The sequence below is a fragment of the Pongo pygmaeus genome, chromosome 14 (assembly GCF_028885625.2).
Source record: "Pongo pygmaeus isolate AG05252 chromosome 14, NHGRI_mPonPyg2-v2.0_pri, whole genome shotgun sequence".
Lineage (NCBI taxonomy): Eukaryota > Metazoa > Chordata > Mammalia > Primates > Hominidae > Pongo > Pongo pygmaeus.
The window spans coordinates 39635661-39662268 of NC_072387.2; the positions used below are offsets into that span (position 1 = coordinate 39635661).

At 37.1% G+C, this 26608-nt stretch overlaps 1 protein-coding gene across 5 annotated transcripts; it reads right to left on the minus strand.

Annotated features, from left to right (window-relative positions):
- Positions 1–391: 391 nt before the first annotated feature.
- Positions 392–26018, minus strand: HSPH1 (heat shock protein family H (Hsp110) member 1). 5 transcript variants are annotated; one of them, XM_063650742.1, is made up of 20 exons: positions 25783–25938; positions 25445–25512; positions 25279–25329; positions 22614–22671; positions 19318–19458; positions 18437–18559; positions 16654–16753; positions 15409–15542; positions 14747–14991; positions 13749–13977; positions 12191–12297; positions 11798–11931; positions 9378–9583; positions 7601–7732; positions 4916–5053; positions 3970–4095; positions 2771–2878; positions 2551–2670; positions 2177–2338; positions 392–1290 (listed from the first exon to the last, which is right to left on the minus strand). In XM_063650742.1, the coding sequence occupies exons 1-20, from the start codon at positions 25921–25923 to the stop codon at positions 1084–1086; spliced, it is 2730 nt and encodes a 909-aa protein (XP_063506812.1). In that variant the 5' UTR covers positions 25924–25938; the 3' UTR covers positions 392–1083. The 5 variants fall into 5 exon arrangements, with proteins under 5 accessions (XP_063506812.1, XP_054302017.1, XP_063506811.1 ...); XM_054446042.2 differs by having other exon boundaries at positions 392–883; positions 1134–1290; positions 25279–26018; XM_063650741.1 differs by lacking the exon at positions 7601–7732 and having other exon boundaries at positions 392–883; positions 1134–1290; positions 25279–26018.
- Positions 26019–26608: the final 590 nt, after the last annotated feature.

Consider the following 26608-nt stretch of genomic DNA (forward strand, 5'->3'; position numbering starts at 1 on the left):
ACTCACTACATTTATGCAGTTACAACACTTGACTGTATTTACTAATTTCCCTGGCATAGAGTTTTTAAAAACAGCCTACAGCACTGTAACATAGACACTCACACAAATATACCCCCATCATTAGGGGTAAAAGGCTCCAAGGATGTATAACAAAGTGTTAACAATGTTTTCTTCTGGGTGGCAAAATTTTAATTTTTATTCACTTTATAGTATTTTTAAAATGCTTTAATGTAATAAACATATGCTATTTTTCTCTCAGGAGAAAAACATTTTCACTTAGAAAAGAGGTAACATAAGCAGTAAAAAAAGAAAAACTGGAAACTAACTTCATTTCTGCTAGAATAATTCATATTCTCCATCTCATTTTTTAAATTAGTGACAAAATCAACAGTTTAGAAATGACACCATAAGATGAACTTTATTTTAAAGCTCATAAAAGTGTTCACAATCAGTTACAACAGAATCGACATTTCTTCCATTCCACACTTTCACATGACAATATACTGTATAGTGAGAGATAAAGTTTAAAGTTTTTTTTCTGCATGCTGCTAACACATTTGACTAGCTTTTGTTTTACTCATTGAATTTTTAATATCAAAGCAAAAAGTCATTTTCTCTTGGACAGAAATGGTTTTAGAAAGCCCTTATGAAGTCAGACTTAGTCTTGTTTATAAACATCCACACCCACACACATGCTGAATGGAGAGCAAAATGCAAGAAAACTACCTTGGCAGGAACAAATGCTTAAAGATTTCAATCACAGCCCTCTTGAACAAGCAGTACAGTTTTTTTCTCCAAAAGACAAAAGTCAGTTTCATCCTCAGTGATGCAAATGGTGAGACTGCACAGAAAGCTTAGTATGAATTCACAATTCCACAGGAATCTGAAAGTTACCAAGGCAATTTTCCCTTTTAGGATCATAAAGACTACAGACTTAAGCTTTTTTTCTTTTTCCATATAATACACAAAATTTCTAAACATCCTTAAAAAAGAAAATATAAATAGTTTCAGTATGTTATGTAGAGTCACATACTATGGCAAAAATATTTTATTAATTGAAGGAATAGGCCAATTTAAGGTTATCTAGTCCAAGTCCATATTAACAGAATTTTTCTCATTAGGGTAACATTCACCATTCTGATGTGGAGGTTCAGCACCAAAATTGTTTTTGTCTTCTAAATCTTCTTCCTTTTTATCAATATTTGGGCCATTTGGAGTTCTTTCCAGTTTGGGTGATTCAATTTTTGGTTTCGGTTGTGTTACAACGGGTTCACATGTGTTGTTCAATTCCTAAAGAAAACAAAAACTAGTTATCAGATTAACTCAGATCCATCCAGTTCATTTTCAACTATTTCCCCACACACCTGACCCACTATTTTTCTACCAACTCCAATTACACATAAAATAATTACATTTTCTCATGACACTTGCCCCAAAACCACAGTTTACAGTCTGACCAAAAGAGAGTATTAATTTTCTTCCATGATGTGTTAGGACTATGTACTTACATATATTCCTTCAATCCTCACAACAGTGTTAAAAGACAGAAATTATAATCCCCACTTCACGGAAGACAATGGTTCAAATAGGTTAAGTAACTTCAAGATCAGGAAAACCAGTGAGGAAAGAGCTAGAATTCAAGTTTATAGCTTGAAACTGACAGTACTTAAAAGGGTCACTTTTCCTTGACCTTCACTGTGTTTGAACATTACTCCAGAAGAACACTTTTCCCAGTTTCCTTCCAGCCTCACATACAACAAGACCTAGAATTTCCTAACCCCTTTTTTCCTTACTTTGTTTCCCTATAGCATTTAACACCTCTGATAGATGACACAGGCTTGTTTACTGTTGGTCTCCCCCTCCCATTACAAGATGAGTTCCATAGGGGCAGAGACTACACTTTGCACACTTGTTTAATCCTGAGAACAAGGACTGGCACATGACAAGTGCTCAACAAATACACTTGTTGAAATGAATGAATAAATGGAGAAGTGGAAATTTAACAAACTTATGACATCTTCTGTATTTTGTGACAGAATAATAGACTAAGAAAAGCTGGTTTCAGTTAGGATGAGGTAAAAGATTTATAGGAAAAATGGCTATGTTGAAGGTTCAAATGATTGCAACTTGAGTCCGTAAGTGAACCCAGCAGTAAACACGAGACAGTAACACTCACCTTGATTTTTGTTTTAATTTCCTGAGCACGTACAACTGGATCCTGATCAAGACTCTTTTTAGCCTGAGCATTCATGACGTTATTCATCCATTCCATCACTTCATTAACAGACTTCTCAACTTTTTTCATTTCAGACTCATCAATATGGTTGTATTTCTCATCCTGAACAGAAATAACATGGTCATTCTGTAGAATTTATTGAACAATAGTATCTCATTTGACCCAACTTTCCAGGAAGCTCAAGTTCAAATCTACCTCTAACCTCAAATACCAAAATTTCGAAGTTAAGACTATTCATGATGATTCCCAGCTTAAGTGTTAGCTTATTAAAATCTAGGTTAACTTCCTCCCTATGTACAAAAAGACTGACTCACCTTATTTCTGAAGTCAGCTGCTATCTTGGCATAGTGCTGCAGCCTCTGTCCTAGTTCTTCAAACATTTTTGGCCGTTCTTCAGCTTCCTGAAACCGAACTTTAACTGGAGTGCCAATTTTCTAAAATAAAATGTAATAAATTAATAGTTATCATAATTTTATTTTAAAGTCTATAGTTTAAAACACAAGTACCACCTTTTAGGGGGAGAAAATGACCTACCATTAATTCTTCCAACTTGTCAACATATGCTTGTTTAGCTTGGTCCTCTCCTTCTTCATACAGCCAGTCTTCAGTTTCTGTGAGGAGTCTCAAAAAATTTTGATGATCCTTAACACAAAATATGACAATATTAGTGGCATTCGTACTTCAGAATTTTTCACAACAAAACAAAGAGGCATTCTCAGAGGGATTCTCACACTAGGTAGCTAATCTTATCTAGGAAGGCACTCTGATTTGGCTTCTCTGCCTTGTTACACAGAGACCTTGAAAATGGCTCTCATTGACTTAAAATATTTTGTCTTAGAAGCCCAATCTGTACAGTGAAATGTGGTTTCTAGAAGAGTATCTTCCTGCTCTCCAAAAAAAAAAAAAACCGGGTCTTAGTAACTTTTTGTTGACTTACACAACTATCAAATGCTGAAGGTGAAGCTATACAAGTTGACAATCACTGAACACATGAAAAAATCATTCCTAACCAGTTCATGTATGGTATGACTTCTGCTCTAGCCCTGGGAGGTCCTACCTGCTTCGGTCATCTCAACTTTAGAGACCCTACCATAAGAAACTCAGAGAATGTCAGGACAGAGCTAAGAACTGAAGTACATTACAAGGTAGCCCAGAGACCTTAGAACTATTAATAAAACAGACTCCAAATTTCACTTTAAATGACCCTTAACAAAATCCTAGATTTTTATCTAGTCAGTTTCTTTTTTCCAAGTCCTACCTTTCACAGTTGTGCTTTTGGGATTTACTCAGAGCCATACTAACTGGGAGTCAAGAAAAGGGATAAGAGGAATAACGGGGCTTAGTAAGCTCTGGAATAACTGGATGAACACATCTTATGAGATGAAACAATGACAGGAAAGCTACCAAAGGCAGCAGTGTCACTGTATTTGACGTCTTTAAAAGCGAAGATTTTTCTCGTATTTATCCTAGACCCTATGACAGTAATGCCATAGACTCTACATAAATATTTGATAGTTTCTCTCTTCTAGATGGTAAAAATGAAGTTTTGGGGGTGGGCTAGTACAAAATAAAACTGCTCATCACCAACAAGCCTCTTTCTCCATGACTTTGTTTTCTGTTTCTAAAAAGTTCAAGTTACATAAATGAGTAAAAGCTTAAGCCTCAACTGTCACTTTTGATATTAAACACTTTATATGAGACTATCTAAACAAAAACAGAGCTCTAAGACATACCTGCTCACATATAAATTTTTCATATGGTCCACACAGCTTGTCTCTGAACTCATACACATATTCCTCAACTGCATTTTTAGCATCATTCCTTTCTTTTTCCAATTTATCTTGCATTATCATCTTACCCTGTCAGGAAACAAGAAAGGTTAATTCCAGTCTTCTAGTTAACTTAAGCTAAATTTTAAATATGTAGACTCTGGGGTTTAAAAAAAATGATACAAAACAAATTTTAGTGTTAACACAGTTCCAATTTATACCTCGTCAGACTCTTCCTACAAACCAAACAGACATTTCCATTTTCTAAATATTCAGGCTGAAGTTTGATTTTTTTAACATTGTAACAGATTACACAGACTTCATATTTAATGCTAAAAAAAAAAAAAAAAGCTACTGCTTAAATGTATTTTTGTTTTCTTGTATATAAATGGTTATCCATATTCAGATTAATACTGGCCAATGTATAACAGTCACACCACTCTGCCACATTTTTAAATCAAAGATAAATAAATGAACTACAGTTTATTGTTAAATAAACTCCTAAATACAATGTTCCCACCTCAGTATGGAAAAACCAAATCTCAATTATTTCACATATTATTCTAGAATTTCAGACTACTAAAAAAACACAATGTATTTTAATAGAAATATTTAGTGTGCCGTGAAATTCCAACTGTACTGTGTTCTGTTATGATTTACTGCCATCCAATTTTTTCACAAGAACTCAATCATGTTATATCAAGCAGAATGATCTATCAAGCAGAATGATTTTTTTTGTTAAAAAAAATTAAACTGCAAAATTCGTTAGTTTTGGCTTCATCCTATCCCTAAAACTATATAAAACCTGGGATGAGAAAGAATTATGGCCATTTATCTACTAGAAATATAGATATCAGGGCCAAGAAACTAAATATATTTCAAAACAAAAATATTTAATTGAAGTACTTACCTCTGTCTCAATATACATGTTAAGAAGGTCTTTCCCTAACTGCCAGACCAAGTTGGCTTCAATAGGCAGCTCAACATTCACCACCTTTATTTTGGGCTTTTTAGCTTCTGGAGGCTGGTCAACCTTTTTTTCATTTGCCTTGGGAAGGGAAACAAAAAAAGGAAAAATTTTTAAACAACCCACTTGGAAAAACACACAAAAAAATCTCCTCATACTTACTGATGACTTGGGCAAAAATAAAATCTCTAAAAATCATAAAGTTGGAAGGGTCTATAGCATCACCTAATTCCCACTATTTTAAATCAGGGCTGCTATTAAATATGCCATACCTTCCTTCAGGAATCCACCAGGATATTTTTCTCTTCTATATTGAACAATCTCTCCTGCTAAAGCTTTTCTTTGGATATCTTTACTTTCTAGGCCGGCCCTTTAAATATTCTTGTAAATCCCATGAATCAAAAAGTGAAAATTACTAAATTATCTTTATAGACTCTAGAACCTGTCACCTAAGGATAAGCTTCGACCAACACAAAACACGTTAGGATCATCTTAATTCCTGTAATATTAAAGGCCCTACATGCCAGTATGCCTGCTTTAATTACAACTAGCACTATGCTGATGAGTGCCTTTTAAAATTTCCTTATTGAACTTGGAGTGTATATATATATATATATATATATACACACACATATATATATATATACACTCCATACACGTACACACACACACACACTATTACTATCCACCTTTGAATTGTATCATTTCTCATAAGCAACTTTGCAAGGTAAAAAGAGATGAGTCTTAAAGTAGCAAATGGACTGATGTGACACATGCCAATCATTTATGTAGATTTTTCAAAATATGTAAATACAGGGCTAAAGAAGTAAGTATCTCCTGTGGCCTTCAATTTTCCAAGCCTTTGCTATGCATTTCCATTTCTGCAGGTTCCTACTAATACAAATGACAAAGAACATAACTGAGCAGACTCAGTTGTATGACAGATCAGATGACAACCACAGTGTGTAACATGTATCCTGTAAGTAGGATGGTAAAACGGTAAGAGACTAGCCCATGAGGCACACTAATCATAGCCATAGATAATTTTGAGGAGTCACAATGGATTAAAAATCTTAGGCACTTTATCGAAGAAACTGGGTCTAGAAAGTTCAATGACTTGCCTAAAATTAAAGAGATGGAATTAGATCCCATGTTTCAGAGACTGATCTCAGTGTTCCTTAGAAATCACCTATCAAGTGCCATAAGCTGTATCACTATGGATGAGCTATGCAGTCAGCCTACAGTCCTCCCCACATCGTTTTCCTGCTAGTGCACACAACCCTTCAATACATTATGCATGCTCTGAGGGCATGAGCCACAGGAAAGAAAAATGAATCCAATCAAACATACACCTAGGAAGACACTGGAGAGCAACAGATGTTGGGAAACAAATGGATAACAGCACATGTATGGAAGTTAAATGAAGACAAGACAACCTGACAGTATCCAATTAAACCAACTACTGACAAAACCAGCATCACAAAATGGCATTTCAACATGGAATGGATGAGGAACCCTCTCCAAAGGGGTGAGTAATCATGCTCCAAAAGGCTTGAGACTAGTGGTCCTACCTACAACTTAGGAGCATAAGATCCTACCCAATGTCATGTTCTAGACAGGTACTAAGACTATCAGCAAGAGCTGATGTGTATGCGCATCCCAAGTCAAGGAGTGTGCTGTTGAAACTAAGCATCTATTTTTCCAAATAACCACCATCATCACACAACTTAACAGTAGAAAACAGAGAGCAGCTTTCAGAAATCAGAGTCAGGACCCATAGCTCACACTGGGAGCCCCCGGGATCAATGAGGGGACAGAAAAATTAAAAACTGGAAACTTTTACACAGTATAAAAACCTATCCTGACCCAATGAAAGATTCTGTAATTTGCCTGAGGGTAAAAAACTCTACCCTCAGAATGTAAGAGAAACCAAACAACCAAGAGCAGGCTAATTATTTACATGTAACTTGTACAGAAAATAAAGTTCTACAAAACATACGGTGATTCACAGTTAACAACAAAATTTTTCAATATCCATCTGACCATGAATCTTAAAGGTCTGATTACAAGCTGTCATTTTCCAAGGGACACAACATCACTATTTAAGTTAGCTTCCAATACCTACTGTGGAAGCAGGACAAAAAAATAATTACCTTGAAATGCAATCTGGTGATTTACCAGACCACCATAATTAATTTACTTAAATTTGACCGATAGCTTGAGAGGAGAAAGTTTACTAGACTCCTATAGCCCATATATTTATCATCTGATTAGTTCAAGTGAAAACTAATCATGTAGCCCTGGGAAATATCAAGTTCTGCCTTTGGTATTAGAAGATACCTCTGCTCTTTGAAAGACAACGAACAGTATACATTAGTCTCTTGTTACTTCGAGTGGCAGTTAATCAAGAGAAGCTTTTAAGTTTAAAGCAGGACATTTGATTCCCTTAATTGAGCCTGAATACCTCTAACTGGTTTTAGTTGAAAAATACATAGAAAATCAACAGAAAAAAATCCTACACAGAATGAAATCATTTGGTGCTTGCTCTTGAAACTGCAATTTAATGATATCATTAATGATTACACGTTGCAACATTGTCTAATGGAATGAACTAGAAGAGTCACTCACTTTGTCAGCATCTGGGATTTTGTTTTCTTCTGAGGTAAGTTCAGGTGAAGGGGGAGACTGTGAGGTTTGTTGAGCATCAGTTTGTACCTGGGGCTGTGTTCCAGCTTCACTGTTGTCTTGCTGGACATTTTTCTGAAATGAAAGCCCAGGCACAAAGGATGTAGAAAGCAGGTGTACTTGTATAAATTTTTAAAGTTAAAGGGCACCAAAGAAAGTACACTCAATTTCTGAAATCTTAACAGGTGGGGAGAAAAGGTACTGGATAAAAACAAAATGAACACAAAGTACTTGAAAACTTCTGTAGAAATTCTAAACCTGTAAAAAATTCTTTGAATGACAGCAGTTAATATCGTTAAATAACATAAATAAGCATTTAATTGATGTGATGACAATCAAGAATCAAGAACTCTCCCTTAGGAAGCTCATCTAAGTTTGTACAGATGTTAATTCTCTAAGGCACTGGAAATAGATTACTCCAGGCCTCTTTCCTAGAAACGAGCTTCCAAAACCTATTTTACCAGCAGCCATCATGGATCTCAACATATCTCCATTTCAATTTACCAAACGGTTACATAAAATGGCCAATTATCAGTTATTTCGGGATTCATCACTTCAGCTTACAGATACCCAAGACTCACTCTGTCCCCACTTTCTGTGATCCAGCTATTTATACCTTAAAAGATCTCAGAGTAAAGAATAAATGCTACATATTAACAATCCTAATTAAAAATTTGGTAAAGAAAAAGAAGAATGAACCCTAGAGTTTCCTAATTTTCTTTTTTAGTAGCCCTCAATCCCTAATATATTAGTGCTTGCTTGATCTTTACCCATCTTTCGAAGAGGGCTGAAATACTCTAGGTTAACTACTTTCTGCCCACACTAAACTCTCTCATATTTTTCTTCTAAGGCTTCAAGATTCTAAGATAGACACTGAAGTATTTAGAAACAAGGCATTGCACTCCTGATATCCAAAAGGTACTAAAGAGATTGAGAAAGTATATGGCACTCATCATTTAACCCATTACTGTACATTAGAATTTTTCTACATGAGAATAAAACTAAGGTTCAGAATGTTTATGTTCCTTAGATGTTCTAGAAAGTTAACAGTGATCACTAGATAACGCACTTTCTCACATCTTAACTAAACACCACACTGCCTCCCTCTTAAGCTATTTCTAGCTATTCCCTAGAAATAAACTGTAATTATTGTAATACTTTAGCTTCCTAAAATTCTTCTGTTGACCACAAAGAACTAGCACTCATGCTAATGATGAATAACAACTCTTACTATACGCTACACAGACACTTCTCTTCCTTCCTCCCACAATACAGAAAACCATGTAAAAATAAAACAAGTTCTAAAATATCAAAGCCAATTTTGCCATACAATTTAAAAAACTTTAGTATTTGGTAGCTATTTCAAACAGTTTTTGTAGCAGTCTGCTTTTTAAGTTTCTTAAACATCAGTTAACATTCGACTTCTCAATGTGTGGTCGATGCCTTCAAAAAACCAAAAAACTCCCAACTCAATGAAACATCACCTACTCTGTCATATACTAGTTACTTCAAATTAAGTTACACAGAATTTAGTCACAATTCACCAAATTTCAAGCTGTATATTACCACTAACTGGCAAGTGCTATTATCATTACCTAAAATTCTGATCAAAATTATTTATGAAGGAAAACATTCATTTTAACCCTTCCCTACCCACTTCTCCTACAGCTTAGAACTAAGTCAACTCTATTCAAACACAAAGGTTTATCCACAAACTTACATCAGTGTCTGGGTTTTCTGGTGGTCGCTGATTCAGACACTCCATGTCAGCTTCCGAAGACATTTCATTCTCCTCAGTTGGGACTTTCTCCACCATAGATGCCGTAGAGATGGTGAAAATGCCATGGGTGTTGACTCGCACTTTGACTTTTACTCTAGATTTTTCTCCATCTTTCTGTGCAGAAACATTCTGAACTACAAAGCGGCCTAGAACAACAACAACAACAACAAAAATCACAAAATCACAAAATCACAATTTTAGAATTAAGTCTAAATCTCTGTAGAGGAGGCCAGGTGGGTGGTTCATGCCTGTAATCCCAGCACTTTGGGAGGCCGTGGTGGGTCACTTCAGCCCAAGAGTTTGAGACCAGCCTGGTCAAGATAGTGAGATCTGTCTCTACAAAAAAATTACAAATTAAAAAAATGAATAATAAATTAGCCGAGCACAGTGGCATGCGCCTGCAGTCCCAGCTACTCAGGAGTCTGAGGCGGGAGGACTCCTTGAGCCCAAGAGTTCAAGGTGGCATTGAGCTATGATCACATCACTGCACTTCAGTCTGGTGACAAAGTGAGACCCTGTCTCTTAATAAATCAATAAAAATCTATCTGTGTAAAGGAGACAGATAAGAAAAATACAAAGGCTAAAAAAAAACACGAGAACTGCTATTGTAAAATCTTCTACCTAGTCTTTACCAAATTGAAGTCCTCTAATATATACTATAACTATGACCTCTTAAAATATATACACTTGAAATTAATCTTAGCATGCCATAAAAACTTTCAAAGGTAAGGGCACTCTTTTAACTATTTTATTTAACACCAGGCAAACACTGAGTGTAACATACTGGTAACAAGCAGTCATTGTCTCCTCCTACCCTACTTCTCCAGATGGGTGAGCACAAACTAGACATGAAAATCTGTTTGCAAGCATAAGGAAGATGATAGCAAGCACATGCTGAATTTTAATCCTATAACCTTTTAAAGAGTACCATTCTCTTGGTTAAATAATCAAAACATTTAGCTGTTTTAAATAAGGGAGGTGAGCCAAAATCTGTATGAAAGCCTGAAATTATTACGTACAATACAGTGGGGTTCCAGAACATTATTAATGGTTAAAAGTGTAGACTTTAATCCAGACTGTCTGGGCTTCAATCCTGGCTGTGTGACCTGTTACAAAAGTTACCTAAACTTTCTGTACCTCTGAGATTAAGTACAGTGAGCACTTACTACAGAACCAAGTGCTAGGTGTTAAGTTATAGCCACAAGTAAGTACTGTTACTCCAGAGACCACTGAGTCAAAAATAAGTATTTTGAACCTATTATGTGCGAAGCTCTAAATGGAATTTAACTGCCTAGTATTTAAAGTGCTGTCTATATAAACACACAGAACTACAGATTTAATTACAACGTCACTGAAAGATGAAGGAATACACCTTGATTAAATGTCAAATCAGTAGTTCAGGAAATATTTGCCAAAAGATCCATCTATCTAAAGAAACAGCATTTACTCTGGAAAGTGGGATGGTAAGATGGCTCAAGTATGTACGATGTTTTTAGTTTCAATCAAACATGAAAAATTAGATGCCATGCCAAAGAGCTGGGATTTTATCTTCCACACAGTAACGAGTTAATGCACAGATTCCAATTTATCAAAATCTTACAAGTCTACATGCAATGATTTCTTTTCCTAACAATAAATTCATGAAAACTGTTTTAAAAAGAATACACCACAACTCTGGGTCAGAACATTTTAGCCTTTAAAGTAGTAAGAAAGAAAACACAACTGATCAGGTTGGACTCCTTCAAACAATTTATTTATGAAAAGGTATGAGGCAAGGGTGCATCCTGAAAAGACCTAGCAATATTGGCAAATTTCACCTATGGTCTGGGAAAGAGAGTTACTATGGGTAAAAGTAGATGGACGATGTCAAGTGTCCCCCCAAAATATGTACCAAAAAAAACTTATCTTTAGAAAAGATAACACAAAGGTACACTTGAGAAGTAGATTCACAATGGTCGCTGACTCAGGTTTTAAATTAGAAGTAACAGACTGCAAATAACACTTAACCTAGAGAAAAAGTTAGTATTAAAAGCAGGGATAATCCTTTATATACAGACTGTATCAGAACAGTGAAAATACTAAAGTGTTCATATATATATATACACACACATACATACTTTCAAGTAACAGCAGAACTCCAAGTAACAGAACTACCAAGTCATTCTATCTCTAGACCAGTTGGCTCCTCAATAAAATGAAGACATTTCTCCATCACCATTATTCTAAACGGAAAATGTCTTCACACAGAATTATGTTCCCCTCAACATTACTAAGAATAAGACAACTTTTAAAGTTTGTACAATGAGTGAGAAGCTAAGTCTTTAACTAAAAGAGTAAAATACACACAATGAACTCCTTACCTATTTTTGCTTCTGGATATGGAACTCCTTGGGGATCAGAATAGAAAGCTTCTAGCTCAAAAGGCCCCCTTCTCAGAAAGGTGAGAACTTTGGAGAAAGGAGCAGCATGGTTTCGACTAAACACTTCATGAACACTAGAGAGAAAAGAAAAAGGCATTCAGCAGATGAAGAACTTAAATATGCTTACTGAGCTACACAAACAGAAAAGAGACTTTCTAAAATCTTTATCAATTCTATCTCATCATTTACAATACCAAAATGAAAGAAATATTTTGGTAGATTTGGTTGTTGAAAGATTCCAGGTAAATTAATGACTCTACTAGAGAAGTCATTTCTTAATTTTTCTTCTTTACATTAGAGTATAGTATCTGAATGTTATTTTCTGCTACATACCCTTCAGTATCTTCTGAATCATGGTTCCAGATTAGAGATATTGGAAAAGGAACTGCATCTGTGACGGAAAATTCTCTAACTTTAAATGCCGGGGAAAGTATTGCACACTTAAAAAAAAAAAAAAAAATCATGAGCACATGAACACTTCCTAGTCATCTTTTAATATAAAACTCAATTCCAATGGATGGACAGGGTTTAAAAAAAAAAAAAACTCACATTTCAGAATTGTTTCCAGTATATTTCATCTAAACAAAGAATTTATTTTACCATCTAAATACTATGCCGATTACTAGGTACAAAGACAAATAATATACCTTAGGATAACAACAATTAATCAATAACAGGTTTCACAGGGGATTGGGAAAAAAGCCTGGTCTTTCTAGAAATGCCTTGCTGATAGCAATTTCAAATTGTATCACTTTTGAATATGTATAATACATACATATATGAACAGTTCTGTCTACACTGCTTTCCAAATGTCTGAGAAACCCCCCAATGGGCCATAATGTTCATATTTTCAAGTAATTTTGTAAATGAAGCAAGCAATGGTAAATTCAAATTTGGGAAAGGCAACAACCAACAGATAGGTCCCTATTTAGACAGGACATATAAAAATAACTAAATAGATGATTAAGGTGAATAGACCAAAAAAGTCAATTCATCATTTACTATAGGATCCTTCAAGAGAGACCAAAATTAGCTCTACTTCTGAAGAAAATATAAACTTCCAACATTTGAAGGAATCAGAGTTAATTAAGGAGGCATATTCCATTATGAAGAAAAAAGCAAAAACAAAAACCCCACAGAACAGGATGGATAATACAATTGATTATCACTAATAATTAGTATCTACATATTCTTCCTTTTATAAGTATACAAAGGCAGTCAGTCTAAATACCTTTGTTTACAGAATCCTGTTTTATATTTTAAAAACTGCTACTAGCTTAAGACTCAAATATGTTAACTTGAAATTTTATTTAAAACTATATTTAGATCTTGACTATAATATCCTAAATATAAACTAGTATTTTCTTTTTTACCGAATAACTTCAAGATTTGGTGTTTTTCACCAAACTAACTTCATGCTTCTGGGCTGCCTTTTTATCTGATAAGCAGATTAAACATCAATTTGGGGATAAGAGAGGGTTATCTGTTTTCTAAAACCATTTGTTAATACTCCTAACACCCTGAAAACTTGCCCTAAATCAATTCCTTATCATATGAGATTACCATTCTAATTCCCTGTGTGCTTTGTAAGTAACAACTGCCACTACCACACAGCTAATTAGTGTTTCAGCTGTGTTTTCTGTGATATCCTCAGAATCACGCCTGTTTTTGATTTCCAGCTTGAGAAACACCAGCTTGGTAGTTCTTTTAATTGAAATTTGCTGGATCTTTTAGATTTGAGTAGCCTTATCTCCCTACAGCTTTACGGGTTTGTTTAAAATGTCCTTCTGCTACCTAGACACAGGTCTCTGTTTATTATCCCACCATGATGACATACAGTGGAAACTGTTTAAGGACTGTACACCAAGCAAAAGCAGAGTTGAGAAAGTACCTGTAATGCACATCCTCTGGCTACTGCTTCATCTGCATTGAGTGTTGTGCTAATATCTTTTCCAAAGAATTTGGCAATTCTTTCCTTCACAGCTGGAATTCGTGTAGCGCCTCCAACAATCTCAACTGCACTCACATCTTCTACTTTGAGATGAGTTTGTTCCAACAGTGAATAAAGGGGTACTTCTATCTTTTGCAGAAGTTCAGCACAGAGTTCTTCAAATTGTGACCTTAGCAAATAAAAACTTGTTTTTAGAAAAGTTAAGACCAATATCCTGTCCTACTTTTGACAACCCAATGAATTTCATTATTTTCCCCCTCAGACACCTTGCATCCCACATGGGCCAAGTTTAGATGTACTGTAGTTTATAGCTCTTTTGTTTTTGATAAATACACCAAACAGGTGCAGAAAGATGACGCGGAAGACAATCAGTTCTCCTGGTATTACTCAAACAAATCATTTTACATGCTTACGACTGCCATTTTACCTTCTAAAATTTTTCCCCCTGAGACAGTCTTGCTGAGTGCAGTGGCACAATCATAGCTCACTGGAGCCTCAAATTCCTGGGCTCAAGGGATCCTCCCACCTCAGCCTGCTGAAAAGTTGTGACCATAGGCATGTACCACCATGCCCAGCCCTTCTAAATGTTTTGATCTGATTCTCATTACTTTCAATGGTTACTTCCAGTCCCTGCACCGTATCTCTGTGAAACGAGTATTCAATTACTGGCCCAGAAATACTAAAAAGTGAAAATACCACGAAGACTTGAGGGTAGTACTTAGATCCATGAGAGTACTTAGCAAAGGTATTTTTAAAAGCCCTCTTCACATAAGTGCCCCTAGAGCTAGTGGTGATAAACAACAGCATCTCCAGCCACAGGCATGTAACACACAATTATGAAATGTAGGCCAAGACTCACAACACCCACTAGAACTGACACCTGGGCTATAGTTTCAAAAAAAGTTCCATCTATTTAATCTGTAGAATTCAAGACACACCTGTTCATCTTTCCGGAAACATCTTTATCATTCATGAAGCATTCGATATTCAGTGGAAGGTCTGTGCTGTTAGAGCTCATTAGTTTTTTCAGTTTTTCACATTCCTGATACAGACGTAGTAGTGCTCGTATTTTGGATTTTGCATCCAACTTGTACTTAGTTTTAAATTCTGCACAAAAATGTTCCACTAACTTTTCATCGAAGTTTTTTCCTCCTAAGAAAGGATCAAAAGCTGTTCCCAGTACCTAATTTGGTTGAAACAACAAATAGTCTGGTTATTTTCAATCACATTTGTAACTAGAATCTTAAATATTACTACTCAAACAATCAAAGACCAAGAGACTCAAGACTATATTTAAATTATAACATGAAATCCAAATCAGTCAGGAATAAATCTCTAAGATATTTTTGACTTTTAAATGACTACATAGAAAATAACTGTAAAAAGCCTTTTCTTTCCTAAATAAGAACACTTAGGAGTATGCTAAGACAATTACATCATCTTTATGGAGCTCAACCTTAGCAACTGTTTCTTGTTAACATCTTTATCTAAAATAAAACTCTTCATTACCAAGAAGAAAAAGCCTAGTAGAGAGGCTCAGTAGCTTAAAGTCACAACACTTAACGTGTGTTGGACACTGAGTTCCAATGTATGACTTTACCTTCAATTTTCCCTTGTTAAAAGCACAAGCAGACACTTGAAAAGCTGAATGTCCCATATCAACAAAAACCACTATCCGAGGTTTCTCATCCAGGCTTGGGAGATCCTGCTTATAAATTCCGTAATTCAAAGCAACTACAAAAAATAAGTATGTTTCAATTCTTTGGTTCACATTTTCTTAGGAATCTCACTGTTACATAAAATTACACATGCAGGAAGCTTGACTATTAACTTGAAACAATTAAAGGTGAACATATTACATTCCTTTTATACCTGACTTCACACTGATTTTCTTGGAATTAATTATTACTTTCTTTCTGATTTCAGAACAATGCTCTATCGCTTCTCAATATATGGAGATGTGCTAGACAAAACACATGGCGTGAATACAGTGAAACATAACCACATATCACAGACAGTATCAGACTCATTATGCAATACTTACATTTTAACCACAACCTGCTAGGACACCGCTTATCCAAAAAAATTAAGAATTTAATATACAACTACGGCAACTGCAGTTCCTACCAATTTTCTTTTAGATCCGAGGTAAATAGCTGATCAACCTCAATAAGGTTTTTTTTTTCTGAACTTGAAACAACTATTTCTAAACATGTATACCTAAAAATGTATTTTTACCAATATTTAAGTTTTCCAAAAACCTAACAGAAATATGTGAGTAAAACTTTTCAGCATAAAAACTGATTTTCTTCCTTAACTGATTTTTTGTTCATCTGTAATCATAATAAACTACTAAAAGCTCAAGAAAAAGATGCTGTAATCACCACTGTATATCCACAATACCTAGCATAACACATTCAAATAGTACAGGCTTACAGCAATATTTGATAAATGATCACCTATCTACAGTTCGATAAAAAAAATTTTTTTTACACTAAACCATTTACTTGTGAGGCGAGGTAGTTTCGAAGCCCAGAATTTTAAGATTGTGGGAAAACTTGCTTCCTAACTATAAATGCAATGTAAGGAAACAAAGCTAAATCCAACCTACATTTTCAAAGGATTAAAAAACATGAAAGAATTCTCTAATGAAAGCAGATTCATAAGTTTGATAAAGTACCAGTTTCTCATTAACCATAAGCATTTTAAGAGGTAGACTTTTGTTTTCAAATCTGACTCGACTTTTTAACAGTCTGTGTTTCTGTATCTATATAAAAGTAAGAGCTCTGAGAACATCTTTAGTTCTAATAGTATATTCAGTTCTACACAAATGCCTTTTCCTTACCAGCTGTCATATCATTCATAAGTCTTAAACAGTTTAGGCCAACAATCTGTGCAGCATCTAATACAGATCGCCTCTCAGCATCTGTAAAGAAGGAGGGGACCTACAAACAAACAAAAAATTTTGAATTATCTAGAACACAAAATATACTTAGAAATTCCTCACAAACCACTTATAAATTCACAATAGTCCAGCTAAGTAGGTGCCTCGCCAAGTCACGAAACAGAAATAGGGCTTTAGTTTTCTGCAAGCTCCTTAACCTTCAGAAACAGTAACTACTTTTGAAAAGGCTGTCCCAAAATTACAGGATCAAAATAGTCTTTCTTATAACCAAGTTCAAGCTGAAATAAAAATCAATCAGGAGTTTCATAAGACATATTCAAAGTTTCATAAATCTAAGAGAAAACTTGAAATTAAAGCGGATCAAATCTGCTTCCAAACTAGTCATAAGTTTCTACTGGCATTAGGAAATTATAATGCTAAGTTAACATTTAATGTTCAATATAATTAAACTATAGGTAAAAACTACAGGAACTTAAAGAGCTAATTCTAACATATGCCACCACCCTTTCAGTTCTGCTATTCACTGAGGTGCTCTTTAATTCAGTCGACCTGTTAAGATTACAAAATCACTTTTTGGCAAAACCTTTCAATTTTCCTAAGAGTAAAAACAACCCAAGGGCTGAAGTTTCTTACAGCACTGACTTAAGCTATTCTAGTTGTAATTCTTTTTTGACTGCCTTCTAGTGCAGCACTTCAGGATACTATTCAGGAAAAAAAGTATCTAACAACATATTCGTAGAATCATTTAAGTGCAAAGTACCTAAGAGAAAGTTTAGTACGGTGATTTTTCAAAGTTGTCCAAAATATTTGAAGATGCTTGAGAGAGAGACATGAGCAAGAACAAAGGTGGATCTCTGCTCACCTTTCAAATCAGAACACTTCGTCCATCAGTTTCTCAGCTCTCCAGGGGAAAAAAAAATGTGGCGCAAAAAAAAAAAAAAAAAAAGGAAGGGAGAAAGTGGGGAGGGAGAAGCCACTGACTTATAACTTAATTCTTTAATTTTGCCAGAGATTAAAACACTTCCCATCTTGCAAGGACAACAGCAGAAATGTTAGCCCTTCTGCCTCATTCATTCATAAAGGCTTCTTGCTAACTGATCTCAGTTGGCCACATTGCTCATACTATAGTACAAAGACCATGCTGTATTTAAGTCCAAAAGCATACCCCACAACCTATCAAGAAGTGACCCAAGACACCTGGGTGAGCAGAATTTACCTTTGTGGTGTCCAAATAAAAGACGACTTTTGTTCATTTCAAGTACCCTTTGATAGTCTAACTAGTAATTGTCCACTGAAGGTAACAGGCTTGCTAGTGTTAAAAATTTAGGTTTTGTCACTACTGGTAAGATACGTTTTAAAACTCCTAATACACTGGTTTCTCAACGGAGGGTAGAATTCTTTCACCTGTGAAAAGCTCCTGTGTTAAATGTACAAGCCTGATAGTGCAGCAACTCACTGTATTAGAATACTCACAAATGGAACCAGTCAAAATCTGTATTTTCAAAAAGCCTCACAAGAGATTTTGATTTCCAGTCAAGAACCTTTGCCGCTTCTGGCTAAAAATATCACTCAAATCTACTTTGTAATGCTCTGGAACACATTAATACAGTCCAGTAGAACACGATCTCTAGTAAAATAGCAGCTTTCCCACATTTGATACTTAAAAGTAATACAAAGAACGCAAAACGAAATAAAACACACTGCCTTGCTGAATTATACTTACTGAAATAACACAATCTGTTACTGGTTTCTTGAGGCTGTTTTCAGCAGTTTCCTTCAGCTTAGTCAACAACATGGCTGTTATCTGCTCCACACTAAATAGATGTTCTTCACCCATGTACATTACCTATATTAAAAGCAAAAAATGTTTTAAACATTGTAGTACTTTAAGCTACATGCCAATATTTAACTTCCAAAAATTAGCACACATTCCCTTCCACAAAATCTTTATTTTATTGTTGTAGTTGTTTTGGGAAGAAGGAAGAAAAGGAGGAAAAAGGGAAGTGGAAAGAGAGAAGGGGGAGAGAAAGGAAAAGAGAAAAAAAGAAAAAGGAAGAAAGAACTTCTACCTAAAGATGAAGAGGAGTGGAAGAAAGCTAGGGAAGACATACCCCACCCAAAATCTAAGTCAAAACATTAAAGAAAGTAGTAAATTTCCACTCTAACTGAAGAGATGAATCACTAGGATAAATATTATTGTGTGTTGATCACAAGACAGGAATACCTCTGCAAGTTTAAAAAAAGATTCCTGGTGTTATTACACTATTGCTCTCCAAACAACTGCAACTGGGCTGTCTCAGAACAGACTTTTGTTTGATACATGAACACAATGTTCATGTTTTTTCCAACATCAAATAAACCTCAATTTTACAACTGCCAAAAAGTCAGAAGAAACACAAATTAAGTTACAGCATATATACTACCATTTGAGTAATTTTCAAAGACAATTTAGCATCTATCTACTATACTTTAAAAGGAACTGAATAAAAAAAGAACAAAAAGACCACCTGGTGTAATTAAGAAATTTAAGTAATAACTCAAATAAGTTCGTATTTTTAAGTACTAATAAGTTGGTATTTTTCTAAGGTTGCTCAATTATATTACCTTTATTCCAACTCCACCATTTTTCAATGGAACCAAATCATAACTCAAGTTTTCCTTCTCCTTTTGAATGAAGGGGTCATTGAACGCTCGGCCATGAAATCTTTTGAAGTTAGACACCGTATTGTTTGCATGAGTGATTTGCTGTAAAAAGAAGTTTGAGATTTTAATTTTTTCTTTAATTTCACCACCTACCAGTAATTTTAGTAATTTTATTTCTTCACTTTACAATTCAAACCAACCCTATGAGTGCACATAAGTTGCCCTGAAGCCCATCAATTTCACTGAATTTCCCATCTACGAACAGATTTTATTTATACTTTTTTCTTCTCCTATAGAAAATGCCAGAAGGTAAGCAGCAAGAGGGAACAAGAGGCAGAATAGTGTGATGACAGACTTTAAAGATTTCAAAATCTGCAAGATAAACTCAAAAACAATGAAAATGATCACTAAAGCTCTGAACAAACACACTAGAATTTTATCACTGTTTCATTCCTTTTTTCCCTGCTAAACTTGTGAAGTTTTATACCCAATGAATGAATAGATCTAGTAGCACTATAGTCAAATTATAATTTTGTTTAAAAAAAGTTAATTTTTGGCCAGGCATGGTGGCTCACGCCTGTAATCCCAGTACTTTGGGAGGCCAAGGCGGGTGGATTACGAGGTCAGGAGATCGAGACCATCCTGGCTAACACGGTGAAACCCCGTCTCTACTAAAAATACAAAAAATTAGCCAGGCGTGGTTGCGGGCGCCTGTAGTCCCAGCCACTCGGGAGGCTGAGGCAGGAGAATGGCGTGAACCCGGGAGGCGGAGCTTGCAGTGAGCCAAGATCGCGTCACTGCACTCCAGCCTGGGTGACAGAGCGAGACTTCGTCTCAAAAAAAAAAAAAAAAAAAAAAAAAAAAGTTAATTTTTATAGCTGGGCATGGCAGCACATGCCTGTAATCCCAGCTAATTGAGAGGCTGAGGCAGGGGAATCACTGGAACCTGGGAGGCGGAAGTTGCAGTGAGCCAAGATAGCGCCATTGCACTCTAGCTTGGGTAACAAAAGGGTGAAACTCATTCTCAAAAAAAAAAAATAAATAAAAATAAAGTTAATTTTTATAGTCTAATAAATTGCTAAGTGGCCAGGATAAACACTCTGTGCCAGAAAATATATGGATCGCTACCTTTCCTAGCAATAATAAGAAATGCTAGTTATCTACACCAAAAAGTAGAAGACAGAAGAGTCATTCAAAAAGTTTCTAAGTGACCTAATGTTTTCAACTACATGTGCATATTTTGAAGACTTGAGCGCCATGGTTTTTAAAAACAAGACATTGAACTACTATCTCACACAACTGGTGCACATATTTGTTAACCTGTTGTAAGAGATGGTGTTTTTTTAATCCACCGTTTTGGTCAAAGATTTTAGGTAAACTCTAGATTGAAAAGCCCCACTTCAGAGCACATTTCACTCAAGGGTACCTCATTTGAAACAAGAAATAAGATTGAAAACTAAGACTTCTGTAATTATTAGCTTAAAAATACCAAAACAGTCTACTATTTACTTTTTCTCTTACCTAGTTTTTTGAATAAAGGGAAGAATACAGTTAGCTTGGCAGTACTAGTTTTAAAACAATATAGAATTCAAGCAAGTTTAGGTCTTAAAATTCCTTATGTGTCTAAAACTGAGATGAAGAATGTCTAGTAGTCTACTGGCCAAATGTGAGTCTCAACAGATTCTTCTCACGTAATCACAAAGATGCAACAGAATTTTAGGTCTAGGCTATCAATATCCTCAATAGGCACATTTAAAGGATTGTTACAACTAAAGTCCCACTATCCTTTTGAACATATTTTGAGTGTGCCTATTTCTCCTTTCCTTTTTCACCCCTTTTTGTTATATCTCTCTTCCAATGTAACAAGGAAATAAAGTTAAATCCAACCTACATATTCAAAGGATTAGAAAACATGAAACCATTTTCTAATGAAGCAGATTCGTAAGTCTGATAAAGTGCCAATTTCTTATTAAACATAAGCATTTTAAGAGATAGAGATTTTTGTTTTCAAATCTGACCTGATTTTTTAATAGGTCAGTACTAAATACATTCCATAATATATAATACAGTACTCAATCTAGTCCAAAATTTTCTTTCTTAGCAATACTATTTTCTGTATTTAGAAAAATGTTTTCTATTTCAAAGAGCCTCTCAAGGAGCATTTCACATATCTTTTACTGTTTTTCTCTCCACCTCCAAGGGGGTCTGTCTAAATCAGTGCTGTTCAACAGAATTATATGTAAGCCATAAAGGAGAGCTACCTACATAAAATTTTCTGGTAGCCACGTTAAAAACTAGTAAGAGATTAGACTAATTTCAATTAACTTAGGCCAATATATTTTAAGAACTATCACTTCAATAAGTAGTCAACAGAAAAAAACTGATGAGATACCATACTTTACTTTTCAATTTGATTAAAAAGTAAAAAATCTCGTGTATTTTATACTTCACATTTTGATTCAGACGAGCCACATTTCAAATGCTCAATACAGTACATGGCTACCATATTTTTTAAACAGCACAGGTCTGTACAAAAATTTCTCTCAGTCCTACCTTAATTACTAAGTAACCTGAAAATGCTTTTAAACACATAACTTCTTAGAAGTTCCCTCTATAAAAGGAATCTCTTAAATGAGTATCATGAGAAACTTCACAAGAACTTAAAATGTCTTGTTTATAATTTCTAAAAATTAGATAAAGGCAGCAAAAAGTTACTAAAAGTTAAGGTTGGCAGGCCAGGTGCAGGCTGACACCTGTAATCCCAGCACTTTGGGAGGCTGAGGCAGATGGATCACGAGCTCAGGAGGAGTTCCAGATCAGTCTGACCAACATGGTGAAACCCCATCTCTACTAAGAATACAAAAACTAGCTGGGCGTGGTGACACGCGCCTGTAATCCCAGCTACTCAGGAGGCTGAGGCAGGAGAATCACTTTAACCCCGGAGGTGGAGGTTGCAGTGAGCCGAGATCATGCCACTGCACTCTAGCCTGGTCAACAGAGCGAGACTCCGTCTCAAAAAAAAAAAAAAAGTTAAGGATGGCAGATTAGTAAGTTAAAGTCGATCTTAATAAAACAAGAGAAAGGGAACAGAAGGGAAAGAGTACCATCATCTGAAGGTTCATAAATACTTGAATTACATTTTTAAAACTCAAAAATACATAAACTTAGGCACACTTTACTCTCTTGTGTGTCTCTTGAGATTTTCCTTTCAAAAACTCCCCCTTAAAAAGTGATCCGAATTCTTTTAAAGAACATACCTGGTTTTTGGCTGCAACTCCGATTGTTCTATTTTTTGATCCAAATGATATGACTGACCTAGAAAAAAATATATTTCAAAAATATTAAAAAGCATAAATGTTGATATTTTAAACTGATAAGAGAGAAAAATTCTAATATAAGTGTCCTACCCATTAGGGGATAGGGAACAAGCATAGCACAATTTTAAGGTCTATAGCTTTCATCAGATACTCAAAAGGGGATTCCACTTAATTGCTGCTCTGAGATCCAACCTAGGTGGCAGTTCTACTACCCCAAAAACCTCTGCTCATGGCTCAGGATTTCTCCAGGTTCCCAGTTATTATGAACCGAACATTAACTTTGAAAATGTTTTAAATACGTTAACTGTATTATTAACTTGACCCTACACACGACTAACAAAAAATAGGATGTGACTCTACCTTTCAGTCACCAACTCTGTACAAATCTAAATGTCATTGTCATACCGACTTTTGTTCTGATATACCACCGGCTTCTTTAGGAATCAAAAGTTTTTATGCAAACGCAAGCAAATGAACCCAAGTTACACCTCTGAAGTTTAAAGAGCACAAAGAGGTTCCCATCTGGAAGATTGTGCCGGAGAAAGAAAAAAAACGATGCACAACAAGCACCACGGCAAAACAGGATATAAATGTCGAGGAAAAGGAGTGACTAATCAGTTACATCGAATCTGTTTTAAAGAGATGGAAAGTGAATTGTAACTGTGAGACAACCTTCTCAGCCACCATGGAAATGGAACCGCACAATAACAGAGCAGAGACAAGCTCAAAAAGTCTTGTGAGGAGAAGGTAAGTGAATTAGGTTTTGGATTAGAGGAGTTATCTAATTCTGGATTACTAATTCAAATATAATCTAATTTTGGGTGAGTTACTCCTACCTGCTTAGGTAGGAGTAATGGTAAATGAGATGAGCAAAACGGGAAAATACTGAGGGCATTAAGTACCACCCTGTAGTTTAAATTAGCTATAATAGAAACATCCTCAAACTACATTATCTGAGCAAGTGTTAAATAAAATAGCATCCTAAAAGCCAGAGAAGTGTCCAAGCAGAAGCTAGACAAGAAACCGTCAAAATCAGAGCATCATTGTAAGCTCTGAGTAACTATACACTTCCAGAATGGATCTACTCATTTTCCTAGGGGAGAATCAAATTAATTGTACTAAATAGCAATTAGTAGCTGATACAACAGAATCAACCATATAGTTTAACGAACATATTAAGGGGAACTCCAATACTGCCCTCAGTTCACATTTTTCAGGGCCATACCTGTTGTCTTTGGTTTCACACAGTAGTCACTGTATAACAGAATTTTTTTTCCCACTCTTCTCTGAAAAGCTTTTCTTTGTTTTATTGGATCAACCGCAACAAGTATAAACTGCACCTAGGCATGAAAGCCTGAAATACTGTTTTCTTTCTTATTAAATTCCAATTAAAAAAACCTTAACCAAAACACAAACTTAGATCTGCAGGGGTGGACGTACAGATTGCTCAGAACAGTCTTCCTAACGTTACTAACATTGCCAAATATTTTGCCTCAGATTTTCCACTCAATTTTCATAAACGTTCTCAGCACCCATATAATTGTATTACCCCAGTCATTCTGCCTTTAGGTTCAATGTTTTCATTTTGCACTTTTCATCCTGAGCTTGGAACATTTGAAAAAAATTAATAGGTACAGTAATTTCCTTGAGATGGAAGCATTTGTTTTCATCAATGCACATGCAGATATGTTTGTATATATTCTCATCCGAAAATATCCCTTCACGAAACTTGTTTTTTAAAATGTTGCCCTTTGCCCACTCTATGCTCCTATAGAATATTTAGTTCAGTGACGACATCCACCCTCTTGTGGCGTTCTAGCACAAAAGTATGCAATTTTTATCCTCTTTTAAATAAACTGTGCAAAATTAATTTTAAAAATACGGTTTACAATTCCTCATGAATGGCAAAGAGCAAAAAAAAAGGACGTTTACATCTTTCGACAATGATCCCGGGCATTAAGGCCAACAATGTTAGCAACGAAGAGACTGGGTAAAAAGAGGTGGGCTAGTCTTTCATAGGGCTGCTTCCGTGGTCGCTAACAACAATCCGCCTGCTCACTGGACAAGCAGCGACACAAGCTCTGGAAGCTTCCAGTTCATTTCGAGATTCACAATGCGGAAGAAAAAGCTCGGCAGCCCGGCTCCGCGGTGCGCAAAGATATGCGCGAAGGGAGGAGGACAAGCTGGGGGCGGCTCAGCCAGCTCAGAGAGGCCGGGTGGGGATATGGGGGCGGCCGCGGAAGGCGCAGGCTGCAGCCTGCCAAGAAAAGGGAGCGAAGTCGCGGGCTTTGCCGCAGCCAGACTCCCAGTAGGGTTTGAAAACCCCCAATAGGAAGCCCGCACAAAGTGACGACCCTTAGAGTCTCGACTCTGGGACTCCTCTCACCCCCGTGAATCCCTGAGACAATCCCTTCTCCAATTTGTGATGCCAAGCCCCGCATCCCTCCTATGGCCCGGTCGCTGGTCCCTAGTTCCACGGAGGGGTGCGCCGCTGCCCAAACGCCTCTGTTTGCCGCGGTGATCCGTATAGCCAGCCCGCGATCTTGGGTCCCCACACTAAGAGCCCAGAACCTCCTCCCATCCACCCTCGCAGACCCCCACTTACGGGGTGCACCGGTCGCTGAACTCATTGGCGATGGTCTCGATGCCCCCGGCCCGGGCCACCGCGATGTAGCAGCTCTGCGAGCCCACGTCCAACCCCACCACCGACATGGCCGGCTCGCGGTCCGCCTCCGCCTCGGGTTTCGGTCTGCGTCCTCCGGCCCCCTGCCTGCTTCTCCTGCCGCCGCTTTCTGCCCCGGCCGCGTTCTGCTCCCGCCCACGGGGTCTGGCCGCTCCTCTGACACTCAGAAGGACACACGGACAGCCGGCCTGTCAGGAGTCTCCTACTCCCCCGGGGACAGCGGCGGCTGGCTGACAAGAAACCCTGGGAGAAAGCGGAGCTCAGCCTCCGCGGGGCGCTCCGCACCTCGGGTTGCCTGCCTCACTCTGCCGCAGCTCGCACACCGGCGCCGGCGCTGAACTACCGACCCAAAAGGGGAGGTCCCACTTCCTCAGCCTTATGTATCGCACTGATCAGAACTTTCCAGAATCTCCGGCATTTACTCACCGGCGCCTCCACCGGCCCCTCCACGTGCCACTTCCGCTTCCTTCTTCTCGAGCCTTCTGGAAAGATTCTACCCAATGGGCAGCCGGTCCCCCGAGAACGGCCGCCGTTGCCATGGCAGCGACAAGGCCGCTCCCGTGCCATTGGCTCAAGCCTGCCTCCGCCCACTCCCGCCCTAGCCAGAGGCGTTTTGCTGCCCTAATAAAACAGGCAACGAAGAATGACTCCAAAACTCTGAATAGTCACAATTTACTATCGGGAGATGGTGTCCGACCCTTAACTCTAAAGGGAGGCTGGGCGGGCGGAGACAGACCCCGTTTTTGCGGAGACCCCAGACACCAGGATGGTGGGGAGGCCGGCCAGCTGTCCGGAGAGCATGTTGGGAATCGTAGTCCCGCCGGGCGAAGTGTGCGCCTTGCATGCTGGGATGTGTAGTTCTGGCCGCAGTGCTTGCTGGGACCCGGCTTTGTCTTCTGGGACTCGCGGGAGAGGCTGGGTTGGGTTCTGTCTGCCGCTTTTGCGCGGGTTCCCTGGCAGTAAGCGTCATTTTGTTCGTTTGTTTTGTATTCACTTCTATTATTGTCTAGATTACCCCGACAACTGGTGCGTTACGACTTAGGAGAAGGAACACCAGTTTAAACCGCTTATAGTAAAAGCAAAGGGGTTGTGTCCAGGGTTCGTGTATTCATCAGGCAGCAGGATGATCTTTTGTGGAGTAAAATGTCAGGTGTTTTTTTTTTTAAGAAATCGGTTTTTAGTTGTGACGTCATTTGGCAGGCTGTCCACGGTATCACTTTCTGCTTATTTTTAAAAGGTCTGATTTAAGCCG

Bases quoted from the DNA above. Each gene is read 5' to 3' on its own strand.
- HSPH1 (XM_063650742.1), bottom strand. From the start codon at position 25,923: ATGGCACGGGAGCGGCCTTGTCGCTGCCATGGCAACGGCGGCCGTTCT. The intron at 25,513-25,782 runs GTGAGTAAATGC...TCTGAGTGTCAG, and splicing joins AGGGGCCGGTGGAGGCGCCG to AGGAGCGGCCAGACCCCGTG. The intron at 14,992-15,408 runs GTAAAGTCATAC...CAACCAAATTAG, and splicing joins TTAACAAGGGAAAATTGAAG to GTACTGGGAACAGCTTTTGA.